At 46.3% G+C, this 15,444-nt stretch overlaps 2 protein-coding genes across 3 annotated transcripts in view; both read right to left on the bottom strand.

Moving 5' to 3' along the window:
- LOC115468254 (E3 ubiquitin-protein ligase TRIM39-like) overlaps positions 1 to 15,444 on the bottom strand; it is an 872,633-nt gene that overhangs the window by 50,318 nt on the left and 806,871 nt on the right. The gene's annotated exons all lie outside the window — the stretch shown is intronic.
- LOC115468250 (E3 ubiquitin-protein ligase TRIM39-like) overlaps positions 1 to 15,444 on the bottom strand; it is a 340,997-nt gene that overhangs the window by 32,409 nt on the left and 293,144 nt on the right. For both annotated transcript variants that reach the window (XM_030199798.1, XM_030199799.1), the window contains exons 5-6: positions 13,789 to 13,898; positions 3,107 to 3,130 (exon numbers count right to left, since the gene is read on the bottom strand). In XM_030199798.1, the coding sequence (XP_030055658.1) occupies positions 3,107 to 3,130; positions 13,789 to 13,898 (134 nt within the window). The remainder of the gene's footprint in view (positions 1 to 3,106; positions 3,131 to 13,788; positions 13,899 to 15,444) is intronic.

Genomic DNA, 15,444 nt, shown 5'->3' with positions numbered 1-15,444 from the left:
CTTTGCCAGATTAATGGGCCTCTTTATGCCTTTCCTCATACCTTCCAGTAAGTCCCGGCAATAGCCAGACAACAGTTCATAGTGCTGCCCATCATTTGGATCCCAAGCTGGAGCTGCGCGAGGAAACCGAGCTCTAACCCACCCCTCTAGGTCCGGTGTCCTCTCGGGAGCACGCTCTCGCGTGATGGCCTCAGCATTTTGCAAAATCTTCCGCCTCTCCTCAGTTGTGAAGAGGGTCAGGAGAAGTTGTTGACAATCAGTCCAGGTTGGGTTATGGGTGGCCATAATGCTAGTCACTAGGTCCACCACTGCCTGAGGCTTTTCAGTATAAGAGGGGTAATGCGTCTTCCAATTCAGGAGATCGGTGGTTGTGAAGGGTACATACTGGTAGGCCTGTGCCTGTATAACCTGACCCTGATTATTAGGATCCGGTCGAGTGGTAGTTACCTGACGAAGTGGCAGAACTCTCGAGGAGGTGGGAATGGAATCTGAGGTAGAGCTAGGAGCTACCCTCCTATCATGCTCAAAGGTAATTGCAGCGGGTCTAACCCATTCAGTGGAGGTATGTTGAACCCCTGAGGGATGGGGAGGGGTACTCATAGACTGAGAGGTGGTCACAGGTGAGTCAGTCCATTGAAAGGGATGCCGGGCCCCTAATGAGTGGGTAGGGGTACTAGAGGGAGAGGCTGGGCTGTCAGGAGTTGAGGAGTCAGGGAGTGGAGCCCAAAGTGGGTCTTCGGAGGTTAACAGGGGAGGATGTGGCACAGAAGGGTAGAGGCCAGGTGAAAAGTCCAACCTAGGGTGTGGCAGGTTTGGCACAGGAGGGGAAGAACTATCCGGAGAAGCCTGTGCTGGAGAGGCTTGGGCTGGGCGGCGTGGATCTCTGGGGGTGGCACGGAACCCCAACAATGGGCCATAAGGTGGTGGCTCAAGATCTGAGGGATCATCAGAGAGTATGGGTTTCTCAGACAGGGTAGGGGCGGAAGCCACCGATTGGGTGGTAAGCTTCCTGGGGCTCTTTCCCTCTTCTAGTTTAGATTTTCTAATCTTTCTTTGAACACGGCCTAACATGAATTTTACTGGGGATCCCATATAAGTTTTCAACCAGGAGGGAGGGTCAGTCACAAGGCTGTCCCAGGAATCTATATAAGGGAGTTGTTCAGAATATTCTGATTCTCCTACTACTATGCTATAGACCTTCCGGATTACTTCAATATCTAAGCTGCCACTAGGGGGCCACCCCACTCCCATAGATGGCCACTCAACTTCACACAAGGTTCTTAAAGTACCTGAGCTTAAAGTCTGTCCATAGTCATTAATTAAAAAACCTTTTTTAAAATGTCTAAGCATACAATCTAGGGGGGTAACAATTTGTCTAGATGATGTCCCACCCATAATGCTTACAGTTACAACACACAAAAGGGAGGGAATTTTTGAGAATGCAGTAAGGGGTCTGCACTCTCGAGACACTAGGTAGACAGACAACAATCGCTTCCTTCCGTTGCTGACCAATTGAACTCGCGTTAATTGGAAATGCAGCTATAAGAAGTCCGCACTCAGTTAATCATTCACGCATCACACATTCCATACAGAAAATCCCACCCAACAATTTCAGATTTCTCAAATACAGATAAGCTCAAGCGTTTTCGCTTCTAGTCCCCGCGACTAGAAGGTACTAGGGCCTTTGCTGAGAATTGATCAGATTCTCCTTCCTCAATTTTCTTGAGGGGCTGGTTTACAATTTCCTAGCTAGGATTACAATACAAAATACAGAATACATACCCGGCGAATGTTCTCCAGTCAGTTGGGTGCTGGGATTAATGCAGGATTCAGGATCCCACCGCTGCCACCAAGAATTGTTGCAGGAATTGAGATAGGAATTTGTGATGCTTCAGGAGTCAGACAGCACACACCAGAATGAGAGAGTAATCTTCTTTATTTGCCAGCAAACAAAGCAGGACATCAGTTCTAGCTCTCTTCTCTTCTCTTAGCTCTTTGTGTCTTTCTCTCAGCTCTCTGGGTCTTTCTCTCAGCTCTCTGTGTCTTTGTCTCCTTCTTCTGTCTGTTCCTTCTGTCCTTCTCTTTCTTCTGAGCTCCTTCTGACGTAAACTGCTTCTGCTCCCACTTAAATAGGGTCCTAAGCCCTCCTCCTAGCCTAGCCCCCTTTACTCCCAATTGGTTAAGAAACTGATTGGCTACCTTGCCTCAACCAATCATTACTTTTGAAATATCAGTTACATAGGTTCCAGACATCCTAAACTGACCTCTGACCTGGGGCCCCTTAAGCCAGACATTTGGTCTCCAGTCTCTTACATGTTATTATGATTGATTTCTCATATTCCTAGTACTAACTGCTAACTAAACTCTGGCATTCATTAAAGAGGTCAAAAGCCAATCTTAATTAATAGCATACATATCAGGTTATTACTTCCAAGACCATTCCTGCATTTTACCTATAATTAATCAAGGAGAAGAGAGCTGACTAGTTCTGACCTTTTCACCTATCAGCTCCATACACAGAACTAGCTAAGACCACAGAAAACTCAAAACACATGTTGATCTCCTCACTGCAGCCTTAAACAGCAGACAAAGGATCATTTTAAAAGTAACACAGAGTTGAACAAACATCCTACATAGAAATTACAGAGAATAAAACATATTCTAAAATAAGCATTCTTATAAGACATATCCTAAATATAAACAGAACTTCTAAATACTAATCTATTGCCTCTCTCTAAATAGTATTTTCTATCTTGTAAACTACAATATATCTGGCTCATTCCTTTGTTCAGTCATAATAGTTTACAGCTGTGCCAGCTAGCATTGGCAATTCACAAGGGACAGAGTTGCATTTCTCACTGACCTTTCCTAACCTTAGCTCGGCAGCTAGACATTGAAATAATATGAAACATCTGGCATACCTTCACTTCAGTTGCAAAGTAAAAAGCTGATTTTGAAATAGGAATTCAAACACCACTTTTAAACCCCAGATTTTAACAGTTAATATCACTTCTTATATATATAATTTCTTTGTCCACTGCCTCATTATTAACGCATTAATTGCCCACCCCTAAAATATATAGGTTGTTAACTGAATAAAACTTACCCATTCCTGCAGGATGTGATTTTACTTTGTAAAAAAAAAATAGAGAAATGTTAGAGATTTTGAATTATAAAACTGTCCTTCAATTGTCTTATAAGTACATTCATACATAAGAACTGCCATCCAGAAAAAGACTGAAGGTCCATCAAGCCCAGTATCCTGTTTCCAACAGTGGTGAATCGAGATCACAAGTACCTGGCAAGATCCCAAAAGAGTAAAAGATTTTCTGCTGCTTATTCCAGGAATAAGCTTATGACATAGGAAACACATGACTTCCAGGGTGCAATGCAGCAAAATAAAACAAGCTTTGCCTTATCACCCATTCCTTCTTCAGGTTATACTCAAATAGGAGTGACAATCGACAATGCAAGGTCGTTGCTTTGGGCAGAACTGATGGTACAGCTGTTATAAAGTAAGAACGTGACATTATCCGGCCCATATTCAGCCCACGGCAGTCAGCAGTTTTTATGCTTAAATCATTTTGAGGGGCATTCATGAGCTTCATGAAATGGCCACCAACGAAGCTATTTCGATATCAATGCTTCACAAAAGACTATTGCTGAGCTGCCCTCAGAGGGAATTTGTTCCTCTCGCTCTGCGATGGTCGGAGGACCTACAGAAACTGATCACAACAAGAATTTTGGTGGGAAGCACGAGCCAAATCCCAAGTAGGGCAAGTAGTGCTGAACTTAGAGAGTGTCAGGTTAGAGTGATTTTTAGGGCTTATACCTCTCGATCAAGGTTGCATAAAATGGGTGGAGCAGACTCGCCCCAATGTATTAGATGTAGAGGACCTATGAGCACTTTTTATCATGCTATATGGGCCTGACCAGCGATCAAAGCTGGAGAGAATTAGGGGGCGGAAGATATTGGTTTTGCCGGAAAGTGTTCTGTTGGGAGTTGTTGTCCCCTTTGGGGGTGGCTACTGTCCATCAAACCTTATTAGTTCATAAAGCATTCCTAATAGGTAAGAAATGCATTTTAGTAAATTGGATAAAGCCTGAGGCTCCTTCTTATTGGCAATGGTGCAACTTCGAGACTCACACTTCAAAATTTAAATTACGACAATTCTATTTAACTTGGGAGAGGTATATTCAAGCTGTAGCACCTCAGACCCGCAGCTTTATTCTTAACCAACTTGGTGAATTATCAGGCTCTGGATGAGGGTTGGTAGCTATGGAGGGAATAAGATTTCCTCACTACAATTAGATAGAGTTAGAAGGAGAACTCTAGGGGAGGGTTTATTGAATCTTTTCTGATAGGCACGTACAGGAGGTTCGGAAGGTATTTTCACAATAGGTGTCCTTGTTCTGGATTGTTGCCTGGTGGGTTAGGTGGAGGGTGGGGCTGAGCAAGGGTTTCCTATCTCCGTTTTCTACTGTCAACGTCTTTTGTGATCCGGGCTTCATCAGCCTGGTTCTTAGTATTATCTCGGGGGGGGGGGGGGGGGGTATCAAACTTAGGGGTGGCGTAGGAGGGAGGGGTATGCTACCATAAACTTGGGTTGGGCTTATGGACACTGACTGTTTTTGGGTAGCCAGCTCTGACTATTTCTTCCCAACTTAACATATTCTGAGCTTGTCAGTTCCTTAAACTGTTGTATAATTAAAGTTGTTGAAGCTCAATTTGGAGGGGAGGGGGGAGGGGGTTAGGAGAGTGGGTGGGAGGGAGTAGAAAACGTTAAAACTTCTGATGTTCCAATTATCACTTTATTTGTATTTTGAAGGATTGTTAGCAAATTGTTGCCCAATGATCATGCTGTTTGTTCATTTTGAAGGATCATCAATAAAATTGTTGAAACATAAATCATTTTGAGGGGCCTAATCAAACATGGCGCCCAAGGTTTCCTGAGGGCATCCTTGCAGGACGTCTTCGCGAAGGGGCGGGGAAACCTGTATTATCGAAACAAGATGGGAGCTATCTTCCATTTCCATAATATGATAGAGGACGCCCAAATCTCAACATTTAGGTCGACCTTAGAGGTGGTCGCCCTTAGAGATGGTCGTCCCCGGTTTTCAGCGACAATGGAAACCAAGGATGCCCATCTCAGAAATGACCAAATCCAAGCCATCTGGTCATAAGAGGAGCCAGCATTTGTACTGCACTGGTCACCCTGACATGCCAGGACACCAACCAGGCACCCTAGGGGGCACTGCAGTGGACTTCAGAAAAAGCTCCCAGGTACATAGCTCCCTTACCTTGTGTGCTGAGCCCCCCAAACCCACTCCCCACAACTGTAACCATAGCCCTTAGGGATGAAGGGGGGCACCTAGATGTGGGTACAGTGGATTTGTGGTGGGTTTTGGAGGGCTCACATTTACCACCACAAGTGTAGCAGGTAGGGGGGGATGGGCCTGGGTCCGCCTGCCTGAAGTGCACTGCACCCATTGAAACTGCTCCAGGGACCTGCATACTGCTGTAATGGAGATGGGTATGACATTTGAGGCTAGCATAGAGGCTGGCAAAAAATATTTTTAAAGTTGTTTTTTGAGGGTGGGAGAGGTTAGTGATCACTGGGGGAGGAAGGGGAGGTCATCCCCGATTCCCTCCGGTGGTCATCTGGTCAGTTCGGGCACCTTTTTGAGGCTTGGTCGCAAGAAAAAAAAGTCGGCTAAGTGCTCGTCAGGGGCATCCTTCTTTTTTCCATTATCGGCCGAGGACGCCAATGTGTTAAGCACGCCCCAGTCCCGCTTTCACTATGCTTCCAACACGCCCCTGTGAACTTTGGTTGTCCCCGCGATGGGAAGCAGTTGAGGGCGCCCAAAATCGGCTTTCGATTATGCCGATTTGGGCGACCCTGAGAGAAGGACACCCATCTCCCGATTTGTGTCGAAAGATTGGCGCCCTTCTCTTTCGAAAATAAGCCTGTTTGTATTCATTTTAATGCAAAATCCACAAAAACATATTAATCCAGTCATATAAACAACCATATTCCCACCCCAAACACTCCTTTTTTCACTCCGTCCCCCCACCCTTTAAGTAACCATAATAATGAGAAAACGCTGCATAATTAGTGTGATATTGACTGGATAATATGCTAGTTTTTTGTGTGTTTTTTATATGAGATATGTGCTATTCTTTTCATTAGTTGCCCAATTTGTGGCATTATGTGACATCAGCCTTATGCATTATTTATGTTTAAGTCTGTTTATTGATGAAACATATCTTATACACTTACTTGTGAATAGATAACATATAAACATATCATATCTGCTATACATTATTGAAACTATACATTTTCCTTTTACCCCCTCCCTCCCTCCCCATCCTTACCCCCCTTCCACCCTATATTATTGTGAACATTTGATTTATTATTACATCGCTCCGCAGTCTTTACACTACTCCATTCATCCCGAACAGCCGAGATCATATATCAGAGGCGTGTATCTACTCAAAGCAATCTACCGCAAAGGGCCTTGTTTCTTATAGTCCTTTGCCAAATACCACCACCTCCGATGGTTAGTTCTATGTTGGTGCATCGTTTAACCAATTATAACTTATACTCAAATTTGTAAGTAAACTTGTGTATAAAGATGCGGAGATTCAAACCGATACATATGTCGCTCACTCTAATTGGAATGTTTGAGGGCATCAATTTTGTGTCCAGTATCCTCATCACCATTGTCCGTTGTAGCTATGTATCTTTAGTAAGTCAACACATTATCCCTTATCCAATCATTTTCCTATGTGCAGGTTAACATTAATATATTCCCTCTATAGGCCCTAACTACCCCAATAAATCCCTCCCCCCCTCCTCTACCTTCCTATCATCTTACATTGACATGGAGTTCAAAATAAGACTGCGTGCTCTACCTGACAGTGACTGAATGTATGGCTCCCATACCTCCCAAAACTCTTTTTTACGTTTAGGTGTTATTTTAGCTTCTCTTGCTTCCCGTATCAACAGGCTGTGAAATGCGTTCCTCCATTCCCAGAAGGTTGGGGCATCCTCCCGTATCCAGTGCCGCAGAATACATAGCTTCCCCACAATTATGGCTTTGAATACTAACCAAAATTCTACCCGCTGCAACTTTAGCCTACCTCTCTCTATTCCCAGTGCTATGTCCTGCGGCCTGAATCGTATTTCTTTCTTAAGTAGCATCCCACAATATCTCTGTACCCTGTTCCAAAAGATCACCACCCGGGGGCACGTATATATCATATGCAGTAATGTCCCGCCCTGATCTGCACATTTAATACATGCTGGGGTTTCAAGGCGCCCCGCATAATACGCCTGTTTGGGCGAAAAGTAAGCTCGTGTAAGAATTCTAAATTGTATTTCTCTGAATCGTGCAACCTTATGCATTATTTATTACGTGACAGGTGCTGCTCTTTTCCCATTTGTCCACTTTTTCTAAATAGCAGTGTTCCCAGATGTTCCTTTGAACTTTAAGTATTGGAGGGAGACTGTTTTCTTTTGTGAGTGTGCTAGTAGCTGGTAAAAGTGGGAGTTTCACTTCAGCTGAGGCTGTGTGAATTCTATGTCCTGATCTTCCCCGGTACTGTTTATGCAGTATACAGATATTTAGTTAGTGTTATAATTAATCAATATTTCAGTTACCTGTTATTGTTTGCTATTTGCACTATTTTGTTCCACTGTTCAATATTTTTAAGAAAATAAACCTAATTGTTTTTTTGCCCTATTTGTCTGGACTGATAAAGAATCCTGGTGGTTTGTGTGTTGGTTCTGTGAGTGCTTTCTAGGAACTGTGGGACCACTGGGACTGTGGCCCAAGTAACCTAGAAATCACTGGGAATAACTTGAAGGCAGGAGACTCGCCCAGAGGCAGTTATGAATCAGTCTGTGGGAGGAGGGTGCTAGTGTAGAGCACAAGAAGCAGGTGCAGGCAGACCTGAGCTGTGTTGGGGATAGACATAGGCGCCAACTCCGTGGGTGCTGTGGGTGCTCGAGCACCCCCAATATTTAGAAACCTGTCCTCCTTGCTTTCCTGCAGCTCAGCCAGTGCTTAAAACTGATTTTACCTGACTGAACGGCAGTGAAAGCAGAGCAGGCTCGCCTCTTCAGTCTTCTCCTTCCCTCTCTCAGCGTCCCGCCCTCATTTCCTGTTTGCGCAAGGGCGGGACGCTGAGAGAGGGAAGGAGAAGACTGAAGAGGCGAGCCTGCTTTCACTGCCGTTCAGTCAGGTAAATCAAAGTAATAGATTTTAAACTAACAGGAGGTAGAAAAAAGTTTAATTTGTGTCGTCCTCTTATTTCGTGAAAAAATGTGTCTTTGAAAGTGAGACTAAAGTGTCCTAAGGGCTCATGTTTAGGGTTATTTTTTTTTCTTTTCAGTTAATGGCCATGGTTCTAAACCTCTGTCTCCTTGTTTGAGTTTTACATTAACTCAGATTTCAATATTATTTGTCTTAATATTTATAATAAACTAGTAAAAAAGCCCCGTTTCTGATGCAAATGAAACGGGGGCTAGCAAGGTTTTCTTCTGTGTGCATGTGGGAGTGTGTGTGTCCCTGCCCTCTCTCCCCTCCCCCCTCTGAGTCCTTCACTGTTACAGAGAGAGCGATTTGATGTTTTTTCCTTCACAGTTTGTGTTACAGAGAGAGCGAGGGCGGGGCAGACACTCATGGGGAAACCGGATATCTCTGTCCCTGCCCTCTGCCCTCTCTCCCCTCCCCCCTCTGAGTCCTTCACTGTTACAGAGAGAGCGATTTGATGTGTTTTTCTTCACTGTTTGTGTTACAGAGAGAGCGAGGGCGGGGCAGACACTCATGGGGAAACTCTCCCCCTTCACACTTCCGGCTGGAGGCTTCATTTAGAATGTTGGTGGTGCCTTTTATATAGAGAGATTTCTTCTGCCTTGTCTTCATTACATATAGCTGTACTTCCCTTGAACTCCTGCCTACACCCCTCAAACAGACTGCAAACACTGAGTCTTTCCCGATTAAATGGTGCTCTTTTTTATCTCTGGCTGCTGTTACAAATGTTTAAAAAGGTCAAATGTCGTTTGAACCTTAAACTGCTGTGACACATAACTGATGAGAAACCAAAAGGAGATCGTGCAATGGCAAGAAAAACATTTTTTGTTCTCTGTTTTAAAATTGTAATTGAAATGCTAAAAAAGAGTTTATGGTTCTTGTAGCCAGAGAATGTAGAAAAATCACTTTGCATTTTGAAAAGTAGCCTGTTCAGAAGTTTGGGCAGACATTAACAAGGATCTGGGCAGAGTTAGTGTCTTTGTGCTGCACTTTTAATAGGAGTGGTATATTAAGCCTTATTCGTTTACTATTGGAACCAGCTGCTCCTGAGCTTTGTGTAGTAGACTATACATTGTATTCTGAGCATAATTTGAAGAATGGTGGTTGCACCAGGGAACTATCCATAAATAGTAAAATATGCACAGTGTTTCCTTTGAAATACAATCTCAAATGAGAAAAGGGTGAAATGTAGAATAAAAAGCACAGAATTTATTGCTCCTCACAGAGCCTCAGAGCTGCTTTATGTCTTGGAACATGGTATGTGGAGAAAGTTTGTTTTGTTACATTTGTACCCCGTGCTTTCCCACTCATGGCAGGCTCAATGTGGCGGGCAATGGAGGGTTAAGTGACTTGCCCAGAGTCACAAGGAGTTGCCTATGCCAGGAATTGAACTCAGTTCCCCAGGACCAAAGTCCACCACCCTAACCACTAGGCCACTCCTCCACAGGGGTCTGTATAAATGTGTGGTATGGTTACTCTTCACCTGTGCCACACTGCAGTGAACACAGAATGATGGATGCATCTGGTTCTAGATTGTAAGCTCTTTGAGCAGGGACTGTCTTTTTGTGTATGGTGTACAGCGCTGCGTATGCCTTGTAGCGCTATAGAAATGATAAGTAGTAGTAGTATGGATGGGAGGGCAGGGGAGAGAGGAGAATTACTGGATATGGATGGGGGGGGAGAGGGCAGGGGAGAGAGGAGAGTTGCTGTACATGGATGCAGGGGAGGGCAGGAGAAATGCTGGACATGGAGGAGAGGAAAGACAGGAAGGAGATGCACATGGACGGAGGGGAGGGGAGAGAGGAGAAATGCTGGACATGGAGTGGAGGAAAGACAGGAAGTAGATGCACATGGAGGGGAGAGGAGAAATGCTGGACATGGATGGAGGGAAAAGGAGGACAGGAGGAAATGCACATGGATGGCGGGGAGAGAGGAGAAATGCTGGACATGGATGGAGGGAAAAGGAGGACAGGAGGAAATGCACATGGATGGCAGGGAGAGAGGAGAAATGCTGGACATGGATGGAAGGGAGGGAAGACAGGAGGAGATGCACATGGATGGAGGGGAGAGAAGAAAAATGCTGGACATGGATGGAGGGGAAGAGGAAGTGAGATGAACATGGATGGAGGGGCGGAGAGAGAGGAAAAATGGTGGACATGGATGGAGGGGAGTGAAGAAAGAGGAAGGAGATGTATACTGACAGAGATGAGGGAAAGGGAGAAGAGGAGAAAAATTACACATAGATGGAGAAAATAGACGCTGGACGGAAAGAGAGAAGAGAGGGGGCAGACGCTGGATGGAAAGGAGAGAGGGGGCAGATGCTGGATGGAAAGGGGGAAGGGAGGGGGCAGATGCTGGAAGGAAAGGGGGGAGAGAGGGGGTAGACGCTGGATGGAAAGGGGGGAAGTTAAAGATCGAGGAAAGAAGAAACAAGAGACTGGGACCAACACAATTAGAAACAGTAAACGGCCAGACCACAAAGGTAGGAAAAAATGAATTTTATTTTTAGTTTAGGATAAAGTAGTGTGGTAGCTGTGTTAATAAATACAGAAAATGGAAGTAAGGTGATACCTTTACTGGACTAATTTTAATACATTTTTGACTAATGTTTGGAGACCAAACCCTCCTTTCTTATGTCAGAACAGAATATCATAACAGCAGTATACGGTCCTGACCTGAGGAAAGAGGTTTTGGCCTTTGAAAGCTAATTGAAAAATGTATTTAGTCCACTAAAATGATATTATCATATTTTCCATTTTTTGTTTTATTTGTGTTTGTTAACCTATAGTATAGTGATTGAAATATGTCCATTTTTTAAATTTGCATCTCTTTATATTTGCACAGTACAGGGGGACTGAGGGGTGGGACTGTTCAGGGAAGAAGTCCTGGTGCAGGATGCAGGCAGCCTTTGAGTGGTGCTGCCACTGCCCAGGTGAAGACTGCAGCAGACAGGATTTTAAGGTATATGGGGGGGGGGGGGGGGGGGGAACGCACTGCCTGTAAAAAAAAAAAAAGTTTCAGCACCCCCAATCATTTTGAAAAGTTGGCTCCTATGGGGATAGACCCCTTAAGCTGCTGCAGGATAACCCCAGGTGGGTGGCTAAGTGTCTTTGAATTTGGTTATATGTTACTTTAGTGCATCAGAATGATTCTGGGCATAGTGGCTTAGATTTATGCTTTATTTGTAACTAGTATAAAAGGCCCGTTTCGGTAGGCAAAGAAACGGGCGCTAGCAAGGTAATCCCCCCCCCTGCAGCGTCCTTCCTGTCTCCCCTGCCCCCCCTGCCCCCCCTGCAGCCACCCATCTGGTCTCAGGACCCCCTCCCCACCAACCCTCCTCTGCCCCTGCAGCCACGCATGTGCAGCGGCCCTCCTCTCTCCCCTGTTCCCCCTGCAGCCACCCATGTCCAGCGACCCTCCTCTCCCCCTGCAGCCACCCATGTCCAGCGACTCTCCTCTCCCCCTGCAGCCACCCATGTCCAGCAACCCTCCTCTCCTCCTGCAGCTACCCATGTCCAGCGACCCTCCTCTCCCCTGCCCCCTTGCAGCCACCCATCTGGTCTCAGGACCCCCTCCCCACCTCCCTCTTCCCTGCCCCCCCCACAGCCATCCATGTCCAGCGACCTTCTTCTCCCCCTGCCCCCCTCCAGCCACCCATGTCCAGCGACCCTCCCCTCCCCCCTCGGCGCATCACCCAAACCCCTACCTCCCCCAGCGCATCACCCAAGCCCTTACCCCCCCTCAGGCACATCAACCCCCTCGCCACCCGCAGCCGCCAATGCTAACGCTGTCCGGCTGCTTCTGCTTCTCCTGTGGAGCAGCAGCGGCTGGTATAAAAAGAAAAAAGCCAAAAAAAGATTTTAACCTGAAACACGGCTCCGTAGACAGCCATCTGGCATTGGCTGTCATCTCTGCAGCCGCTCCTCCTCTCCCCTCTGACGTCGCTGCGCTCCTCCGGGGTCTTCCTGCAGGGGCAGTGAGGTGGAGGGGAGAGGAGGAGCAGCTGCAGTGATGACAGCCAATGCCAGATGGCTGTCTACGGAGCCGCGTACTCCTCCCCCTGCCTGGCTCGCGGTTTTGCAGGGTAGGGGCTTGGGTGTTGCGCCGAGGGGGGGAGGACACTGACAGCTGTTTCCCAGGCAGGGGAAGGAGTAGGGAAACACGCTCCGCGTGTTTCACTACTCCATCCCCTTGCCTTGGAATCAGCTGTCAGTGACATCACTGACGTCAGTGCATTCTAAACTGCCTAGCAGACCACCTCCGAGGGAGCCATGGTACCAGGCACGTTAGAACGTTGGAGGTGAGAATTATTATATAGGATGTCTCTGTCAATTCCATCTGATGTACTATTTGTCTTATTTGAAGCGCCATTTCCACTTAGCTATGTAACCAGCCCCAAGCATGATTTTGGCGCGACCATCTGCAAGTATTGTTTGATTTGGTTGTTCATAAAGGACCTCTTTTACCAAGCTGGTGTAAAAGGGTTAATCTTTCTTTCCTGCAGGAAATGGCCGTGCGGCAAGTAAAGCCAGTGTGGTCTAATTTGTTTTATAGCACCGAGATTTCTTCATACTCTTTTTAAAGGTTTGTGACGGCTTCTTTTCATTTTTCACACATGAATTACTCTGGCGCTTCAGTTAATTTTGATCACTTTCTTTACACTTTATTCACTCTGGTGCTCTAGTTACTCTTTATCACTGATTTTCAACATTCACCCTCCTTTTACCAAGGCGCGGGAAAAAGTGTCCTGTGGCAGTAAGAGTATGTGAAAGTTAAGCGGTATAAAAAATGTTAATAAGCATAAAGATAAACCAAGCTGAGGAAATAGTTTTTCATGGAAAGGAAGGTGGATCTGTGGAAGACAAAAGAATCTCTCAGGGTTTGCAAAATGATGGTTGAAGATCTGTGGAAAGTGAGATGGGCAGACTGGATGGGGCTTATGGACTCCACCTACCGAGATGTTCAGTCTTTCTGTCTGTGGTCAGAATTCTCTCAGATTTTCACTAATAGATAATAGTTTCTTGGTACGTTACCCCATCACTATACTGCAACAACTCTGACCAGTCTATCCTTCCACTGCCCACAATAAACTTGCTAATCTCAGGGTCAATAATAGCGCTGAAATTTGGACAATCTGTCTTGGCATTATCGACACAGTGCCAGGATGGTTTGGAGGTTCAGAATCGGAAGAGTCAGAAGTTACCTCATTAGTGCCAAGATTCAGTCTAGTAACTGGGTAACTATCTGGATAAAGTTAGGACAACAAAAGGGATGTGATAACTTTATCTGGGTTATTATTCGGTACCCATCAGAATATTGCCAGTCAATGTATATCCATATACTCAGTATCTTGGTACAGCCCAGCACTGAAAATCTCAGATTTATACTTTCATTTCTGCACATTTTTAGTGGAATCATCCAGAGCATTTGAAAAGAGGACAAACCAAATTAAAGAGATCAATTCCTCACCTTCAAATTTTGTAATCCATTTCTTCAGCTGCTGTGGGTAGCTCAGTTGGAAATCCATTTTCAGATTAGTAGAAACAGCCTCCGGTTTTGGAAACTTCATTTTCTGACACCTATGGGTTAGAAAGTCACTGGGATTATTCTGGGAGATGTTCACACCCAGGGGATAGAGAGTGGAAGGAATGAAATATACCATGAACACTCAGTTTTCTGTGATTATGGGACTGATTTTTGAAATAGGAAAACAGTCAAAAAGTGGCTGTTTTGAAACCTATTTTGTAAACATTTTGCTACGCAAGGAAGTGTGTTAGGGGTGGGATTTAGGCTTTCCTAATACTCGGATGTTTTTCTGCCACAATGGAACAAAACAAAAATTTCCATATCATCAAGCTGATCAATCCATAGACTGGTGGGTTGTGTCCATCTACCAGCAGGTGGAGATAGAGAGCAAACTTTTGCCTCCCTATATGTGGTCATGTGCTGCCGGAAACTCCTCAGTATGTTCTCTATCTCAGCAGGTGGTGGTCACACACAGCAGCAGCTCTGGCTAGGCCTCCAAGCCTAATTTTTAGGTTTTGTTGAGTGCCTGGGGTTGAGGGCTCTTTTGAGCAAGTGCAAACCTGGTGGTGCCAGGTCCCTCCTTTTCTCCCCCCTCCCGCTGGCTCCGTTAAAAAAAAAAAAAAAAAAAATTTTGAACGGCCTTAAAGGCGTTTATTTCGACGTTTATTTAAGCGTCTATTGCAGCTACTCACTGAGACACCAGGTCGTTACGACTCGGAGCGGACAGCAGGTAATTTTACCTTTTTATAGCAGGCGGGGGTTCCCCGATTCTTCTCCTCGTGGCACATGGCGTCGGAGGGCGAGGGCGCAAAGGGTCGCTCCCCGGGTCGCTCGAGCGCTTCTAGAGGGGATGCGGGGGTCTTCAAGCCGGATTCGCCCTTGGTGGGTGACAGTTTCGCGACCGATGCATGTCCCGGTCCTTCCTCCGGCGTGGCGGTTTTTCCCGCCATAAACGCTCATCCCCCGCTCCTCGCCTCCGCCATCTTGGCCGGCCACGCGGCTCGGACGGCTTCTTCTTGGGCCGCCCTTGAGGTTGGAGACATTAATGCCATGAACGCCCTTAATTTGGGCGACGGCACAGAAGCGGCTAAAGTTAAGAGCCGTTCTTCCCGCGCGGCTCCTTCGCGGAGTTTCGCGCCGGCCGCCATTTTGGATGCGCAGCATGTCTCTCCCCCGCTGTTGCGAGCGCCGGTTGAGAGCGCGCCTAGGGCGGTTGCCCAGGCTGCGGAAGTGCACAGTCTGGGGGGTTTCTCCCCCGAGTTTGTTTTGCTGCTGCATCGGGCCTTCCTCATGCACAACGCTGCCCCCGCTCCCTCCTCTGGTAAAGAGGTTGAGGTTCCCAGAGGTAAACGCCCTCGGGTTGATTCCCAGGCCTTGGAGGAATTTGTCTCCTCCGATGTAGATGAGGGCAGCGTGTCTGAGGTCTCCCAACGGTCCTTTGCGGATTCCTTGGAGGAGACAGATCCCCGCTCGGATGGAGCGGATGACCCCTCTGCAGCGCGGCTTTTTCGCCCGGAGGATTTGCCCAACCTGTTGTTACAGGCCATGGACACTTTGAAGATATCCTCTCCGGAGGACGTCTTTCCCTCAGCCCCTGTT

This window comes from Microcaecilia unicolor, chromosome 4 (assembly GCF_901765095.1).
Source record: "Microcaecilia unicolor chromosome 4, aMicUni1.1, whole genome shotgun sequence".
NCBI classification, from domain to species: Eukaryota; Metazoa; Chordata; class Amphibia; order Gymnophiona; family Siphonopidae; genus Microcaecilia; species Microcaecilia unicolor.
Note: the sequence above shows the minus strand (reverse complement) of the source record. Positions and strands in the feature narration are given on the sequence as shown.